The 17448-nt window shown below is 37.7% G+C and overlaps 1 protein-coding gene across 1 annotated transcript; it reads right to left on the bottom strand.

The window, feature by feature from the left end:
* Nucleotides 1-1182: 1182 nt before the first annotated feature.
* LOC5565442 (ceramide glucosyltransferase) lies at nt 1183-15771 on the bottom strand. Its single transcript, XM_021854821.1, has 2 exons — nt 15370-15771; nt 1183-4294 (listed from the first exon to the last, which is right to left on the bottom strand). Exon 2 carries the CDS (start codon nt 3549-3551, stop codon nt 2349-2351), a length of 1203 nt encoding a protein of 400 aa, XP_021710513.1. The 5' UTR covers nt 3552-4294; nt 15370-15771; the 3' UTR covers nt 1183-2348.
* Between the last annotated feature and the right edge of the window lie 1677 nt (nt 15772-17448).

The raw sequence follows: 17448 nt of genomic DNA, 5'->3' as shown, positions 1-17448 counted from the left end.
AGGGCACGTTGTCTGAGGAATTTTAGCAAGTGGATGCTTTGTGCCCTACAGGTAATATCTGTCCGATATCTTGTGTTTACCTACCCGTATGCAGGTATCTGCTAAACAAACGAAGATTCTTATCGTGTTCGTTTTAAAGCGAGCCCTATACTCTGTCCATGTGGCCTGACTGCGCTGTACCTACTGATAAGAAACCGCAAACCCGCTTGGCTCAGCTGAAATATGTAGTAAAACGCCTAGATGAGTAATCGGCCTACGAGGATTGCGTCGATCGTCTATTTGATTTAATACTCAACAACGATTCGTACGGGAAGCGACCAAAGGTTACGCACTCTGTTTCGGGAGTTTTAAATAGTTTCAAGGCTTCTTCAATGGGCAACGGTGTAATGGTTTACACGTTGATTCAAATTGTCGCTTTTAAAGTGGGATGGACATTTGTTTTATTAGACGCTAATTCGAAACTCTTCCCATCGTCTTTGATTTAACAGGCTGCAACTGTTCCTATTTTTTTAATTTTAGCGAAAATGGGTTCACGGTGTATCTGAAACCGTTATTAACGTAAAATGGCCCTCAGTTCTGCACTCACTATTCGAACAATACGGTATCCGAGCATCCTTTTTGTGAATTTGCAAATGTTTCTTCGAGAAAAACAGAAGTTATGATGATTTGAAAATTTATGACCATTTTTAAGATGAATATGAATCGAAGCCAAACCTCAGATTTTCAAAAGCACAAATCTGGAGAACCAAACATCCATTTGAGCTGAAAACTTTATCGATCGGTCACTAGCTGGTGGTGACTAATCGATTAAGTTTTCAGCTCAAACTGGTGTTCGGTTCTCCAGATTTGTGCTTTTGAAAATTTGAGGTTTGGCTTCGATTCATCTTCACCTTAAGGGATATTTTAATTTTTGAGAGAATTCCAAGACTATACATCATTTAAGTAGATGAAAAAATTTAGCACTATACCATTTAATTCCACTAGAGTTTGTATCCTTTGACAGATACGCGTATTTCGACCTCAACTGTAAGGCCGTCTTCAGTGTCGTGTACTAGACTCGACTAAGTCGACTTAGTTAGTCGAGTCAATATGAACTGTGTGAGGTGAGTCAAAAGCTCCAAGAATAAGATCGACTCCCTATACAATGTTTTACACAATTGAGTTTCAAATGTTTTCAAGTTCTCTTTAAGTCAGTTTGATAAACATTTGAGTTGTGAGATTAAGATGGTCAAATTGAAAATTCAAAGTTAAAACTCGAAAAGTTATCAAAATGAATCATCTAAACCCGTGGTGGCCATCTGGATCTTCTGAATATGACAAACTTCGTACATACTACCTATACTATCCTTAAATACCATGATACTGATACATTCGGATAACTGTCTTCGGCCAGAAATACACGCGATTGAAAAATGAGCCTGAGCATCACTGATCTAGACTAATACAGTTAGGTAGTTTTCAGTTTTAATGATCTCTTTAGTTGAAAATAACTATTTAGGTATTCTCTAATCTTTGAGACATTTTCTATTTCATCGAGTTGATTTTGAGTCTTGGAAAAATTGTTGTTGATTGAATTGGAATTGAATTACATTGAAACATTGTGGTTTATGTTAAGTTTTAAAATAATCTCTGAAATCCCGAGATAATCGGAACGGGATGCGCAAAATTTCAAAACATTTCAAATTCTGGGATTGTTTGTTCCGGAATGGACACTATAATCCGAGCTTTTGGATAAATCTTGCGCGAATATCAACGATTTCAATCCACTAATTTCTTCAAATTCACAGGAAAGATATAACATCTTTTAAAAGTTGGATGTGAATTTGATAGTTACATGACATGTATTTCAAAAGTGAATGATCGGGATCTTTCCGCAGGCATAAACATATCCGTTGAAAATGGCTCTATAACTTCAAATCACTTCCATTACTCTCATTGATACATGTCTAAATTCACGGAGAAGATGCAATAATACCATATCTTCAGAACCGTAGGTACGTGTTTATAACGCTTCCAGACACATCGTGGACCCATTTTTAGGTAAGTAAATAACACTGTTGTTTTCTGAAGATGTATTAAATATTTACACAAAAGATGAAAACAAACTAAAGAAGAAAATTTAACAGAAAAAAAAACCATCATGATTCGATCGTTGCTGCTTTTGGAATCCTTTTTGCTTAAACGCTAAAACGAACTTCCCACGAAAATGGTAAAAGTTTCTCGAAAATAGGTATATCCTTATGTTGTATGGTTTGGTTTATAAATTAAACTTTATACATTGATTAACACGAAAACGAAAAAAAAAAATAGTTAGATGAGTGTGTGTTTGTGTTCGTAGGGTGTTAAAGCTACGACTTGATCTGGGAGGTTAACTCGTACGCAATTCCACCCCATGCCAGCTTGTAGACCCTCGTTCGCCATCTGATGGCCGGGTTCCAGAGGGCGTTGAAGAACAGGTACGGCCCGCTAAGCTCCCGGAAGGCCCACCCCACGAAGAAGGTGAACTTGTTGAATGGTAACGAACCATTCTGGATGATTGACAGTAGGATCCAGTCCGACAGGAACCAGAACAGGGTGTGGATGAGGAAAAACACGAGTGGATTCCACCGGAATAGTATCTTCGCTGCCCAGCAGGCAAACATTCCGACTATGATGCACTCGGACAGAGGTTCCAACAGGATGGTCGTAGGGACCATGGCGACACGTAGTTTGGCCCATCGAGTGAGTCGTGCCTGAAAGCTGCTAATATCACAAATGCCGGAATTTTGCCAGGCAGGCTGACTGCTGATGGTAAGCTTCCAGCCGGCGTCGTGGAAGCCTTTGGCCAGGAAGAAGTCCTCCGCGAGATAGCACCCGAACGATTGGATTCCTCCGAGCTCATCGAGGACGTCTTTCCGCATAAGACAGGACATGCCCGTGTGGCAGTTGATGCCGAGCAGATCGGCACAAAGGTAAATCCTGGATTGGACAGTCCCGAAGTAGATCTTCTCGAAGGCGGCCGCGAATCCCTCGCGGTCACACACGAACGGCATCTGATGCACCAAACCGACCCGATCGGTCATGTGATTCACCATATCGGTGAGTGTGTCGGATTTCATGCGAATTCCGGCGTCTGAAATCATTATCAGCTCGTATTTGGCCACCAAATAGCCCGGGTAAAGGTTGTTCACCTTTGGGTTCACTCCGACGTTGGACCCCCCGAGTAGGAGCGTTGTCTCGATATTGGGATACTTTTCCCGCAGTCGATTGACCACATCAATTGCGGGATCGTCGGATGATTCAACGCAGAATAGCAACTCGTACGTGGGGTAGTCCATGAGGAAGAATGTCTCCAAATTGCTGGACAAATTCGGATCCATGCCCATCAGGGGCTTCAGAATGGACACCGATGGATAAGGCGTTTCACGAGGCTGTGTCGCCGAGGTGGTCTTCTTGTGCAGCTTCAGCTTCCCGTACGTGATGGCCATCAGATGGACGATCCATTTCCCGCACCAAAAGATTAATATCCCTATGGCCAAACAGTGCACAATGGTGATCATCGCTGCTGGCATTGTTTTATCATGATTGTACTCTGTAGATTCCTTAGTGGGATGTGATTGGGAGAAGCTACACACCTGGTCTTCTCTGTTACCGTATTTCACTACTACGACTTCCGACCGTGATTTGATTCGAGCACTTTTTACACTTACAAACTATAGATCTGTATATTATTCGGATCAACCTGTCTCGGCAGAGAACAATCACTCATATTTCGTTCGAATATTGATTCTTTAAAAGTACACACGCACGCAACGCGATAATTATCCGCCCGTCTTCTTCGGGTGAGTAATAATTGAAACTTTTTTCTTTTCAATCCTGGTGCCACATGACGATACGCCGAGCAGCAGACGTCGTCACGGTTCCGAGTCTTTCTGGTTACTGATAACGTACTCGGGAACGCCTATCTACCAAAATAACAGCATACCGAAGTCGAAGCGAAGCTCTACTGATGCTGATGCTGATATTAATACTTCTTCTGTGTGTCACTTGATTCACGTTAATTTCGGTGAGAATCCCGGCCGCTTAATACTGTTGGGGCCACTAGCAGCTAGTAGCGCTATGATGAACCGTCAGTACGCATTCCTGATTAGATTAGCGCTCTATTACGGCAACTACTCGCTGCTACTATCTCAGGAAGGGCAGGCAGAGAGTGCTAAAGGGCTCGCAGGTTAATCGACGACGAAAACGACGATGCCCAGCACCAGAGGAGATTCTGACAACGGTCCCGGAAAGTTACTGCTCACTGCTCAGCTCACTGTAAGACAAAACGGAGACCAAAAGAAATATACATTAGTCATTCAGTTTTTGCTTATATGAGCTTGCTGCTTATGTGTAGTGTCTTATGACAGTGTTCAAGAGGTTCCCAAGCGGTTTCTAGCTCTTATCTGCTTCATATAAAATTTAGTTTCAAAATTATTCTTATCGCACAGGGGCGTTGAAAGAGATAAAGATTTACAATAAGATTTTATATGGATAACTTTCATCGTAAATGTGTATATCTCGCATAATTTATGACAACGCATAATTTATGAAAATACATTGGAAGTGATTCATATGCTCTGAAACATCAAGCTACACACCAAGGCGGGTTCAATTCTCTACATTACTACAATTCTCTGTACTCTGGCTACAGGCTACCTTGCTACACACTTCGTTATCAATGACTCTTAGAGCTAGGAATACCATCCGTCCAGATTTAGCAGAACATGTCCTGATTTTGAAATTCTTTTAAGGCGTCCTGATTTATTTATCATATTTTTAGTTTTGTCCTGCCTTTTCCTGCTTGGCGAACACCATGGAATCTTAAAATTAATTCGAATTAGTAAAAATTATCCGAAGACTAAAACAAACCAAGAATGTTCAAATGGCATCTATCTGAAAATTCATGTTGAGTTTTGTGGTTTAGATATCGACTTCAGTTGCATAGAAAGTTTGGGATGCGTTTCACGCTGTATCGCAACAAATCGCAACACCTTCAGATTCAGTGGATGTTTGACGATTCTGATACATACTGCTAATACCTATAATCATTTGAGCTTGTACTAAATCATCTCTGGTGATAATAAATCTTCGAGCTCTGGTGTACTTTTACTTTTTTTTCTAGATCTATATTTTATTGCTATCAGAATGAAAGAGATCTTCGAAACATTTTTTTTATATTGAGCACAGATGGTAGTAATCATGGGATCATAAAAAATGTTCCCTATCTTCGTGAAATATTTTGATGGATCGCAAAAAGGAGTTCTATCCACCTCGTCTCGCACTCCACATCATGACTAACCATAAGTTTTTAGAGAGATCTTTTTAGAATGTTTCTTCAGGGTGTCTACTCATTTACAGAAATGAAACTCCCTGAGATTTCCAAGTTTAAATAAAAACAATTCCAGGTTCTAGATATTCTCCAAAATGCAAAAATGATTAACGAATAGTTCATTTTACACGACTAAAAATTAAAAAAAAATGCCTTTCATCATCAAAATCAGATATGAAGAAAATATTCTATTCAAACTTTCATTTTTCATTTTCATTTTGCAGCGTTTGGTGGGGCAATGAGAGCGCAAGTCAGTCCAAAGCCGGGGTAAGGGATAGGTAATGGCCGTAATAGTCTATGCGGACCACTTGAACACCATCGGAAAGGATAAGAAGGGTTGGGGTAGGGTATAGGGAATGGAGAAGACTTGACACAGTAATGCGATTAATGCTGCAAAATGTAAATGTGCTGAAAGCAATTTAATTTGAGTTTTGAAGTTTGATTTGACTTATTGAAATTCCGAATAGATCGGCCATTGTACAAGTAAGAAAGAATATGCTGATCGCTTTCTAGAAATTTTATAAACAACAAAATAATAACAATATGAGAGTGATGCTAAGGGCTGCTGATGGCACAATGAGACGCTTTAGGAGATTTTGATACTGATTGAACATTACTATACAGAGCGCAATTTAATCGATGGTGATAACTTTACAAACTTTATCTGTTTTTACACTTATTGACGATGCTGATTTATATAAGAATATTTTAAAAATATTTGATATTAGTTCATTTGTTTGTGTGATCTAGGTGTTAATAATGAAAAAATTTTACATACCCTTGATGAAATACTTCCCTGACTAGAAATATTATATTTTGAGCGCCCTTTTCGAAGCTATTCTATCCAGGTATCCATGTACTGCTTTCAATCCTGAAATTATTCTTATTGTGCATGCTCATGCATTATATTAGTGATTCTCATAATCATGCAACAGATAAGAAGGAGAGAAAAAGAGAATATAGGAACAGTGATTAGTAATGAGTTAATTATGTAGTTTTGTTAGAATTATAAACAATTAAGGCCGCACGGGACGTCATCATAATCACCCTATCCATTTCAAGAAGCAAATCCCAAGAACCACTCCATATATCGATGCGAAAATGTATCACTATGATTCTATATATGTAGTGCACAACCCGATAAATTTTCAGCTTCATCGGTTCAATAAAACTCGAGATTTGCTTCCGCAAAGTTTTGATGATTATTGTTAGAGTGAGACGGAAGATAGGGAAAATAACACGGTCTCCCGTGTCCCCTTAAACAGCAGTAATAGCTTATAAAATTACTTTGCAGCATAGCTGAGCCTTTCGGAACGTAAGACCGATGTATAAAAATAATTTGTTTCGAAATTGTCCGCGTGGTCTTCTAGTGCCCCTATTAGATAAGAATCAGTCATAGACATACATACCGAATGCTCGCCATGACCCTATGACCAACATTTGTATATGTATAGACTTAGCTGATGTGGCTTTTCTAATAGGTAGTTCTTTCACTCATTGATTGTCTTCAAAACCTTGTCAAGTATAGAAAATTGATTTTATTTCATTTATTACTACCGTCAACATACCAGTACCCGCTCACGCTCCAGTAGCCCGCCCACGAGCTTAAAAAGTACAGTAATTTTAGTAAATACACAAAAAAATTTCCACAGTATGATTCAATTTGTCGATTTGAACCGTATAGCGGCTATAGTTTTCAAATTTACTTTGTGCAAACTTATCTTTTTTCAGTGTGAGCGGGCTACTGGAGCATGAGCGGATAATGGTGCACTGATGGTACATTGAAGCTACATTGTACTTATTAAGTATTAGGTATTATTTTATGTTTTTATCACTATTGATATTATCAAGGTCAGAATTCCCAGTGAGTGAAGAATTTTATAGTACTAGAACACCATAGAAGATCGCTTAACATTACCTAATCATGGAACGGCTTTTTGCTCTATTATTTTAGGTAGATGCTATTGATCTCCCTTTGCTCCTATCCGCAACCCGGTGCACGCGCCCTGTTGGTTTTCGAAAACCTCGTAGAAGATTACAAACCTTCAATGGCATTCCCAATTACTACCCCACATTGCACATTCAAGGGTCTGATTGCGCTCCTAACCCACCCTCAGTTCGTAATCTTCTCGCCATCTTGAAATTATATTTTCCCGAAGTGAAAGTAATTTTGAAGAGTGATAGCCTAGTGCAGCCCAACTGCATAGTACAGTAGTTTAATCAGAATCTTAAGGTCAGAAGATAAAATCTAAATTTTGTAATAAAAAGGTTGCCATTGCTTTGAAATTTACCCAACATCTAATCAAAACTACTAACAACAGCGATCAATTATCAAAATTCATCGCTCCCTGGAAAATATAATCCCAAGCCCAGGGAAAATATTCTATTCAAACTTAAGGGAAAAAACCTCTCTTAAAATGGGATTCTGAATTACGGACATCAATCAGCGATACACCCACAAAATTTCTTTAGAAGGCGTTTTGAATTTTTTTTTCCAAGATGATACCTTGGGGAAATCGGTTCTCGTAGCGTTTGATTGTCTTGGAAATAAGAAAAACATGTTCCAAAAAGAGACCGTACATGAGGGGGAGTCTCATCTTCTTGAGAAATATGTCCTTTGATTTCCCTAGGATTTTCTCCAACGATCTCGTTTAGAGCTTCTTCAAAATTCATTCAGAAATTCTTATTTCTTGTTATTTTCCTTAGAAATCTAAAAAAATCTATTCACCCTTCCAGAGAAATGTCAAGGATTTGTTTCAGATTTTTTTGGAGGAAATTTTGAGAAAAATCCGCGTGTAAAGAAAATTTTTGTGAGTTCAAAGTATGCCTTGATGAATTCCTACGAGGATCTCTGAAAGAACTCCTTGATTAAATTCTCCTTGGAATTTTCTTGATGAAATGCTAATATACCTGTCCTACAAGACTTTGTGAAGAAACTTGGAAAGACTCCCTGGAAAAATTAAGGTACGGATAATTAGAAAAATACCTTTAAAAATGGCTGTAGTAATAACTGATTTGGAACCTTGAATGATGTTTTGAAGAGTCCATGGAGTTTGGAAATATTATTTGAAAAATTATTAGAGAAATCCACAGCAATAATATTTTGATGAAATGCTGGAGAAATTCTGAGGAACTTCATAAGAAATTCCAGGTCGATTTTTTGAGAATTTTTAGGAAAAAAATCATAAAAGATTTCATTGAATGATGCCTGAAGAAATTTTCGGAGCAATTTCATATAGTAAAGTAATCGTGAATGATTTTTTTATAGAATCCCTATAAAAAATGAAAAAAAAAATCGGCGTATGGTAGGGTTTCTTGAAAATACAGTAAGGACCCGATTTTGTCAGCCCCTCGATGAATTTTAGGCTGACAAAATAGGGAACCTGACAAAATCGGGTCATATTATTTTGTTCCTATTTTTCAAATTTTGACGTGTTGCATGGTTACATGGACTTTTAAGAGAGCCATGGACATGGGAGTAGTCAGTTTTTTTTTGATCAGGGGCTCCTCCTCCCTTATATTGGTAATATCGATTTTTAACACTTAATAAGAGGCATTGCCATTGCCCCCCCTGGCTACGCCCATGCGTGCATGACATCAAACATCATCATCAATTTTAATGTAAACGTGGTAAAACATGACGATAACACTTTTTTTGACAAATTTAAAATAGGCTGACAAAATCGGGTCAAAAAGCTGACAAAATCGGGGGTAGACAAAATCGGGGGCAGACAAAATCGGGGGCTGACAAAATCGGGTCAGTACTGTATATAGAAATAAAGAATAAACCTTTGTGGAAGAACCTGGAATAAACCATTGTGGACGAACTTGTTTATGATATGTGGTAAATCTCCTAGAAGTAACAACTGGTAAAATCTGGAACTGGAAAATGAATCAGTGGAAAAATATGTTGAGAAACTCCTGGGATTCTTCTTCTTCTTTGCATTAACGTCCTCACTGGGACAGAGCCTGCTTCTCAGCTTAGTGTACTTATGAGCACTTCCACAGTTTTTAACTGAGAGCTTTCCTTGCCAAAGTTCCCATTTTCGCATTCGTACTTCGTGTGGCACTTACGATGATACCACAGACAAACAGACGTAACACTTAGAACAAATTTCTTCAAAATCCATCGCCCAGTTGCACCATCATCATCTGGTGAGCATGTTGCACGAAAAGGTGTTTCGTGCAACAAGACCGGCAGATGGCGGTAGTGTGAAACGTCAAACGCGAACAAAAACGATGCGCGTGCCTCTGGTTGTGAGATTTGTAACATAGTGAATTTGAAATGATCGTTAAATTAGTGGTCGATGGAAATTTCGTCAGTGTTACGTCTGTTTGTCTGTGATGATACTATATGCCCAGAGAATTCATGGAAATTTCCATTACGAAAAGATCCTGGACCGACCGGGAATCGAACTCAGACACCTTCAGCATGGCTTTGCTTTGTAGCCGCGGACTCTAACCACTCGGCTAAGGAAGGCCCCTTGAGACAATCGCAGTCATTTTTTTCAAAGTGGTCTTACTGGTTAAAATTACTGGAGGTAATAGTGTTGCAATGCTATACGATTTTTTTTACAAATTTTGTGAAGGCGCAGCCGAAAATTTTTATGATTGAAAAGATTTTCTGTTACAAAGATGACATATTCTATCTTGTATTACTGGTTCAAAATAATTTCCCTGATTATTGCCGAAATTCCCTGAGAATTCCAGGTTTTTCCAGGTTGAATAAATTTCCCTGATAATTCCAGGTTTTTCCAGGTAGTAGACACCCTGTTCTTAGAATCGCGTAGAGAAAACTGTGGGTTTTCATGGGGATATCTTTGGCGGATTTCTCCCAAAAACTTTGATTGATTTTTTGTAAGACTTTTAAATTCCTGGCGAAATTCTTGGTGAATTCTCACGAGATCTTTATGGAAACTTAACGGATGCTTCTTCATGATATTCTTTAAAGATTCTTAGCAGGCTCTCTGTTAAAAACATGATTTGAGGAATGCTACCGGCATTTTTTTGTATGATGTTTTATAAATCTCCGAAAAGGTTTGAGGCGCATTTCTGATAAGTTTCCATTAGATTCTAGGCAATATATTTGGCTGTTTTTGACATTCTTAGTTATTACCGAGCAATATCTTGATCAGAGATTATTGCAGGATTTCGTGATACATCTAAATGAGTGTTCTGAAACCCTCTTTAGATTCATGGTGGGATAATTGATGTAAATTTATGCATTAGTCTGGCAAAGAGGATTCCTACTGTGCTTTTCGGAAGACTTCAAATAATAACCTTGAGAAAATTCTGATCCGATTCGCATAGTTGATGGAGTTCTAGCGTGTTTTTGGAGACTTCTATGTTTTGACTTGCGTAGTCGAAACACCCCAATGTCTTCGGAAAAGTGGTAGAATATTAGCAAAAGGCTACCTAGGACGGATTTCACGCCAACTCGACACGCGATTGGCAGCACCCCTTCAGAATTCAATGAAACTTTCTGGATGTCAAAAGTATGTAAAACTAAGATACTTTGCATATTTTGTTTTTTCAAAATCGATCTAGACTAACATTTGGAAAGGGTCAAAGTTTGTTTTACTTTTTTTAGAAACCCGTATAACTCGAAAACGGTAAGACCTACAAAAAAGTGTTGTATGGGGGACTGTCGTGCAATTTCCTGACGTTTTAGAGAAAAATATTGAAAAAATAAAAACACATTTTCTACACTGAAAAAAAAATTATTCAAAATTTTAAAGTCGAAGAGTAAAGTTACCTTAGGCTTCTATTACAGTCTCCTACAAGATTTACTTTTCGGTAGCAAATGCAATGCTTCACAACGCCTACTTTCTACTTGTAAATTTTGCGAAAATGATGCTGGAATTAGATTATTTATACCGCTGTTACAAAAGGTATTTCTTATTATGGCAATGTAAAAACCATATTAAAATAAGATTGTCACCACTTATATCTACTCAGTGAAACTACTAGTCATTTTCCTCAGGGTAATATTCCCTACGTCGTAGGTACATGATAACGATGTGTCTAGCTAGCTAATAGTAAGAGTGGCTACGGATCATTCTGGTTAGCAAAAGGCAAACTGAACGTCACCAATAGTATTAATGTCCAGTTCGAATAGATTAATTATTTGAAATGGGCATCAATTCTATCAATGACGCAGAATGTCCGTTGGATCACATCCGAGATATTAGTGCGTCTATGCCATATGAATTATGACGCGGCTTTAAGCAAAAATGCCAAAACGTGATACCACCACTACAGGTTACGCCTTTGGTTTCCATTGTATGGGCTTATGGATTATGCCCTCCCATCGCGGCAAGATCACATAACCAAGGGCAGGGCCAAACATTTATGAATGTAATCGAACGCATTTTTTTCAGATGATTTTATCTAGATTTTTCTACAAGTATCGACATATTTCGAGATTAATATTTTTTATATATATTCAGTGGGCCACAAAACAGACCCTCTTTGCTTTTTTATTGCAATTCTACTTCACGGAACAAGCCAAAGGTAAATTGAAATATATAACGGCATAAACCTTATTAACTTAGATAAAGTAGAAGGGGTAATCCCTTAACACCCCACTTATTTTCAAAACCAGACTTTTTCTATAAAGAATATCAGAAATCGAAAGATAGGCAGTATTTCCAAAGGTTTTGTTTGCAGGATGATCTCAATCAAATTTACTTATCTGTAACTGACTCACATTTTTTTCTCAATATTGTTTCTTAGGTTTGTAATTAAATGTTTTGCGCCCATGAAATTCAAACAAAAATAGTTAAGCGTTAGCGTAGTTACGGTATACTTCGTAGATTTGATACTAGCAACATTCATGTTTCTTTTTAATAATCTCATCCTGACTACTTCTAAGAACAAGGCAGGGGAGTATGCCTAGTTCAAATCATAAACAAGAATACTAAAAGCATGAATATCACTATTCCCGGCCACGCTCATCTTTACCGTAACTTGGGATAGGGGAAGGAAATGTTGATGAAATTCAAACAAAAATAGTATGAAACATTTTCAATATCTAGAAACCACAATACTTCACATGGATAAACAGCAACTATCATAAAATGCAGCTCACAATCATCGGAAGGTATCAAGCTTTTCAAATAATTTACACAATCAAATTATTTTACGGATTCCTGTGAAATCTCAACAGCAGAACAATTCGGTGAAATAAATTAACGGAATACGGTAAATTTTTACAGTATTCGGTAAAAAATCACCGGAATCCCTAAAATTCCGACGAAATTACGGTGCCAATCTAAAAAATATATACGAAATCATTGATTTATGTTTTGAGTTTTCATGATTCATTGAATCCCAACCAGTGAATCAATTGTCACCTAACATGCAGCAACAAAGACCTTATCATCTCCTATTCTTGTTGCAACAATTTCATTCCGCAACATCAGTTTATCATCACTCGAACGGAATATGACAATGATCGATCACCACTTGCGCAGCGATTTTCTGGGCTTCGCATTGCAATTTTCGAGAACTTTTTCCGTGTTGTTAAACATTGACACATTATCGAACCGAATACATAAACAAATTTGGTTTTGTGTTAATAATAACTGATTTATCGCGAGATGAAAAGGTTGCAACAATGTTGCGCTCTGTGATTGTCATGACAATTATGCTTTAGATTGGATCCTTATCCGCAACAGTTGGGACAAAAGGGTTATGAGCGAGCTTGATTTGTTGTTTGTTTTTTTGTCTGTTTTGATGACAATTTGATTCACTGATCCCAACTATACGATTTTCGTTACCCACTTGCCCCACGGTACCTTATATCATTTTTTGTCTTGGTGAATTTTTATTTTCAAAATTAAGCCTATCTGTCTGTAGCATTTTAATCAAACGTTTCTACAAAACTTTCTCAACAGATATCAAAATTTGAGATAATTTGTAGTTCATCAAAAGTTAAAAGAATCGATTGAGAAATGACGGATATATACACTGATCTAAAAATACTTGCGTTTTCCATAAATCCTGACTTACGAACCAGTCAAATTATAGTTTCACTGAACAGTTAAGGCTAAGTAGACCGTCATTCGTTTTGGCAGCCATGTTGAAATTTCAGCTTGCACTTTCAAAGTGATAAAACTCAGTCCTCATAGTTGATATTGATACGGAAAAGTATCACTATATGCACTTACATGCTGAAAGTATGCTGATACTTTTTCAGCTACATCATTGCACTACCATTTGGTTTCCATCAATTCGACATTGTGACATGATTTAGCAACAATCATCAACAATGCGTATAAATATCAATGACGGCTTACTTCGCCTTAACCATTCAAATATAAAATCATAAGTTTAAAAAGTGAAACCTGTAAATTATTTAAGAAGCACATTTTTAAATAATTTCCATAGCAATCACTAAAGCAACTGCTCCATAAGTACAAGTTCAGCGATTATTTAATCACATTTTGCGAAACATGCCAGTTTTTGGTTTTGCCTGAAATTTTGGACACACCATTATAACTTATTCCAAATAAAGAAGAGTAAGTATTATAGTTTGTTTGAGAAATTCATAAAATGACTTCTGAAATTTGGTAATAAAAATTACCACCAATATCAGAAGTCAAACTTATAAGTTTCAACAATAATCATTGTGGTGCCAAAGCATAATTATTCCTTCTTCGCATTAACAACCTCACTGGGACAGAGCCTGCTTCTCAGCTTAGTGTTCTTATGAGCATTTCCACAGTTATTAACTGAGAGCTTTCTTTGCCAAAGCTACCATTTTCGCATTCGTATAGTGTGGCATGTACGACGATACTCTATGTCCAGAGAAGTCAAGGAAATTCCCATTACGAAAAGATCCTGGACCGATCGGGAATCGAACCCATACACAAAGCCATGCTTGCTTTGTAGCCACGGACTCTAACTACTCGGCTAAGGAAGGCCCCTTTTATTATTCCTCTATTTTTAAGTGTTTTTGCCTCAGTGTAGCTATCTAAAGTTAATAATAATGTATGGCAAAACAACTTTTTTGCCTATGAGTCAACATACTACGCAATTTTTTTCAGAACATAAAAAATGATTGAAAACTGTTAAGGATGGAAATAAATCGTCTCTAGCGACAAACAACACGGTATTCGAACGGTCTAAGAGGGCCGTCGCTCTTTTAGCAGCATGATTTGAAAACCTCACCACGCGCGCATTGTACCGACATAAGGAGCATCCGATGCAATGTTTGTCGTGGGACAGAGTTTATCGGATGTTGTAACAAGTAGCGATCAACTTGAATCATGGCGCATTTACGCTATTATTTTTCGTTAAAACCATGCCCGAATGATTTTGCACTCTCAAACAATATATCCGAAGGGAAATCAACAGATAAAAATGGAGCAATCCTCAGAATGATAAAACAATAACTCGCGAACACTTAATCGCTAGCACACATGCAGAACGATGCATTAATTGCGGAGCGTAGTTTGTTGTGATATCTTAAACGACAGAAGGTTAATCGTTGTTGCTATGATCGCACGATAAAGAACAACCGCGATGCATCATTTATTTTGTCATGATCACTAGATTTCCATCCAATTCAATTAAATTCAGAGAGTCAACGTCAAGACGAATTGAGAACCTCTGTCTTATATGTGAATCAATCTTCAAAGTTATGAACAAACGAATGACGTTCCAAGTGTTTTAGCTGGTGACAACTGGCGGTGTATGTATGGGATGGTTTATCACGAAACAATAAAGTTTTTTCGTTCAACATTCCTCAAGAACCAAGACTTCTATTGATCAGTAAACATATTTTAATAACTTTGAGTAACAACCCTGTTTGGGTGGTTATGAAACAATCCATTGTTATCGACGAAATTCTACACAAGATCAACATTTTTCCCATAAAATTCATAAATCAAGCCCCGCCTTCCCCTTTGCCACAAAAACCCAAACCAAATGGATGAAGAAAGAAAAATTTAGATGAAACAATCCGGATCGAAGCACAATCGATTGCATTCTCTGGAAGCTTCGTCTCATCTTACCTCTTCTAGTCAGCGCTATTCCTCCGGAGGTCGTAATCCGTCTTCTGTTTGCTTGTTGCCCTCTCGTAAAGGCAGGTTATCGCCGCAGACCACTTTTCTGGCTTCCTGCTCCTTCGTTTTTCTTGGTGTCGTTTTTTTTCTTTCCACAACTCCGAGATGACGGCACTCCTTCTTTTGGGCACTTTTTCTGTTCCGCGTTAGCTTTTTGGTCCCGACATTTACCGTCCGCCCGAAGGCTTCGTGTTCCAGGCGCGGCAGGAATTACACTTACCGGTGAAACAAGGAATTCCTAGCTTCCTGCACGGGGGAAAAAGTTGGGAATTCGGACGACTCCCTGCTGACTTGCACTACTTTTTGACTCAATCTGCAAACTGCAAACGCGACGAACGCAAAGAAAGACGCGACAGAAAAACGGCGAAGAAAGACGTCGAATGTGTTTGTTTTCATGCGGGAGAACGAAAGAGAAAGAAAAGAGCTCACGCACACCGATGCAGACTAGGGGTGTACGGTTTTCGTAAGATTTGCGAACCAAATTTCCGCTTCTGCTGTTGCAATATTTTGAAACGCTTTAATTGCACAATCATGTTTGTATAGTGAATATACCATCCCATTTGGACGAAGAAATTGAGTTGAAAAATAAAGATCTTTATATATATACGTATACGATTTTAATAAAACTAACAGGGAAGAAACACATCTTGGGCATATCACAATAGTGATCGTATAATCATATGCATTTGACATCACTAAAGACAATGTCAACCATGGTCTGGGCAAACATTTGAAAAGGGGCTTAAGATTTTTGGCAATGATAGCCCTGTTCAATGCCACATATGATATCTCAAATAAAATGAAGTGTGATAGCAGCTAAGGGTTACGTCGAATTCTGATGGACTTATTCCTCGTAGTGCAAGAAACAAGTGCACCAAATACGTCGAGGTGATCCGATGCAAACGTGCAGTTTTATATGCGCTCTACAACATTTTGTGATAGTCTAATTTGGGGTTCAGTCCAATGTGATGCTGTCAGAATTCGACGTAACACGCAGAAGAATTTCTGTATGTTAAGATTACAATCCTGTCAATTACTTTTACTTACGCACAAATAGTTGTTTCGAAATAAAATTAACTTACGCCAACACTAAATTAACGTCAAATCAAATACACACACTTCTTTGATTGAGCTATCCACTTGTACTTTAAACAATTATAATTTTGATAATTATCACTATTCGGAAACATTCACCTCCCTAGACTTCAAGACATGCTCACAAATCTACTTACTTCTAACTTGCAAGGAATAGTGTAGGTGCTAAGATGACCACCTCTCACGCAGAAGACCACATATCAAGTTTGTCGACTCGCCCTTTGTTTTCATTTTTGCAATGTTATTTTTAAATCAATAAAGCAGCACCGAATCTTTTCAGATATGTTGATAAAGCAGAACAAAATGCTGAGTAAACATTGCAAAATATTGTAAACTCAAAAGAATTCACTTTGAGTCAACTAAAATATAGTTAAATTTTGACGTTTGACGTTTGTAAATTCAATCAAAAATATAGTTGTCAACAACTATATGGTATAGTTATGTTTAACAATATACTGTCAATTCAACTATATTTTTAGTTATCTCCAAATTAACCTTAAAATATAGTTAAATTGACCGGAAACATGATTATGAACACTATATTTTGTTCTCCGTGCACCCTGAGCTGCTATGGGGCGGTCCTGGGAGGGAGAAACCGATACAAAATTTCTGTACGTCAAGGTGAGCCGAGATTTCTGCTGTCACGAACTGTCACTGTGAGCCCGGATCATAAAGAGTGGACAAACATGAAAAAGCGCGTAATTTATCAAAACATATTTTTGCATTTTATCCAAGTTGACAACAATCGGTTTAAATTCAATTCCTGCAAGTCCAAAAGCAATGTCACGATAGCATCTTTTATTTTGATACAGCGTTAGTATTGAAACACGCATCTTTTTACTCTTTACAAATAAAAATGAAAATTAAAAACACAGTAAACTATGGCCACAGACAAACAGACGTAACACTGATGAAATTTCCATCGACCACTCA

Source organism: Aedes aegypti, chromosome 3 (assembly GCF_002204515.2).
Source record: "Aedes aegypti strain LVP_AGWG chromosome 3, AaegL5.0 Primary Assembly, whole genome shotgun sequence".
NCBI classification, from domain to species: domain Eukaryota; kingdom Metazoa; phylum Arthropoda; class Insecta; order Diptera; family Culicidae; genus Aedes; species Aedes aegypti.
The sequence above is the reverse complement of the archived record's forward strand: the minus strand, read 5'-3'. Positions and strand labels throughout refer to the sequence as shown.

Excerpts from the sequence above, each read along its gene's own strand:
- LOC5565442 (XM_021854821.1), bottom strand. The coding sequence starts at position 3,551 with ATGCCAGCAGCGATGATCACCATTGTGCACTGTTTGGCCATAGGGATA.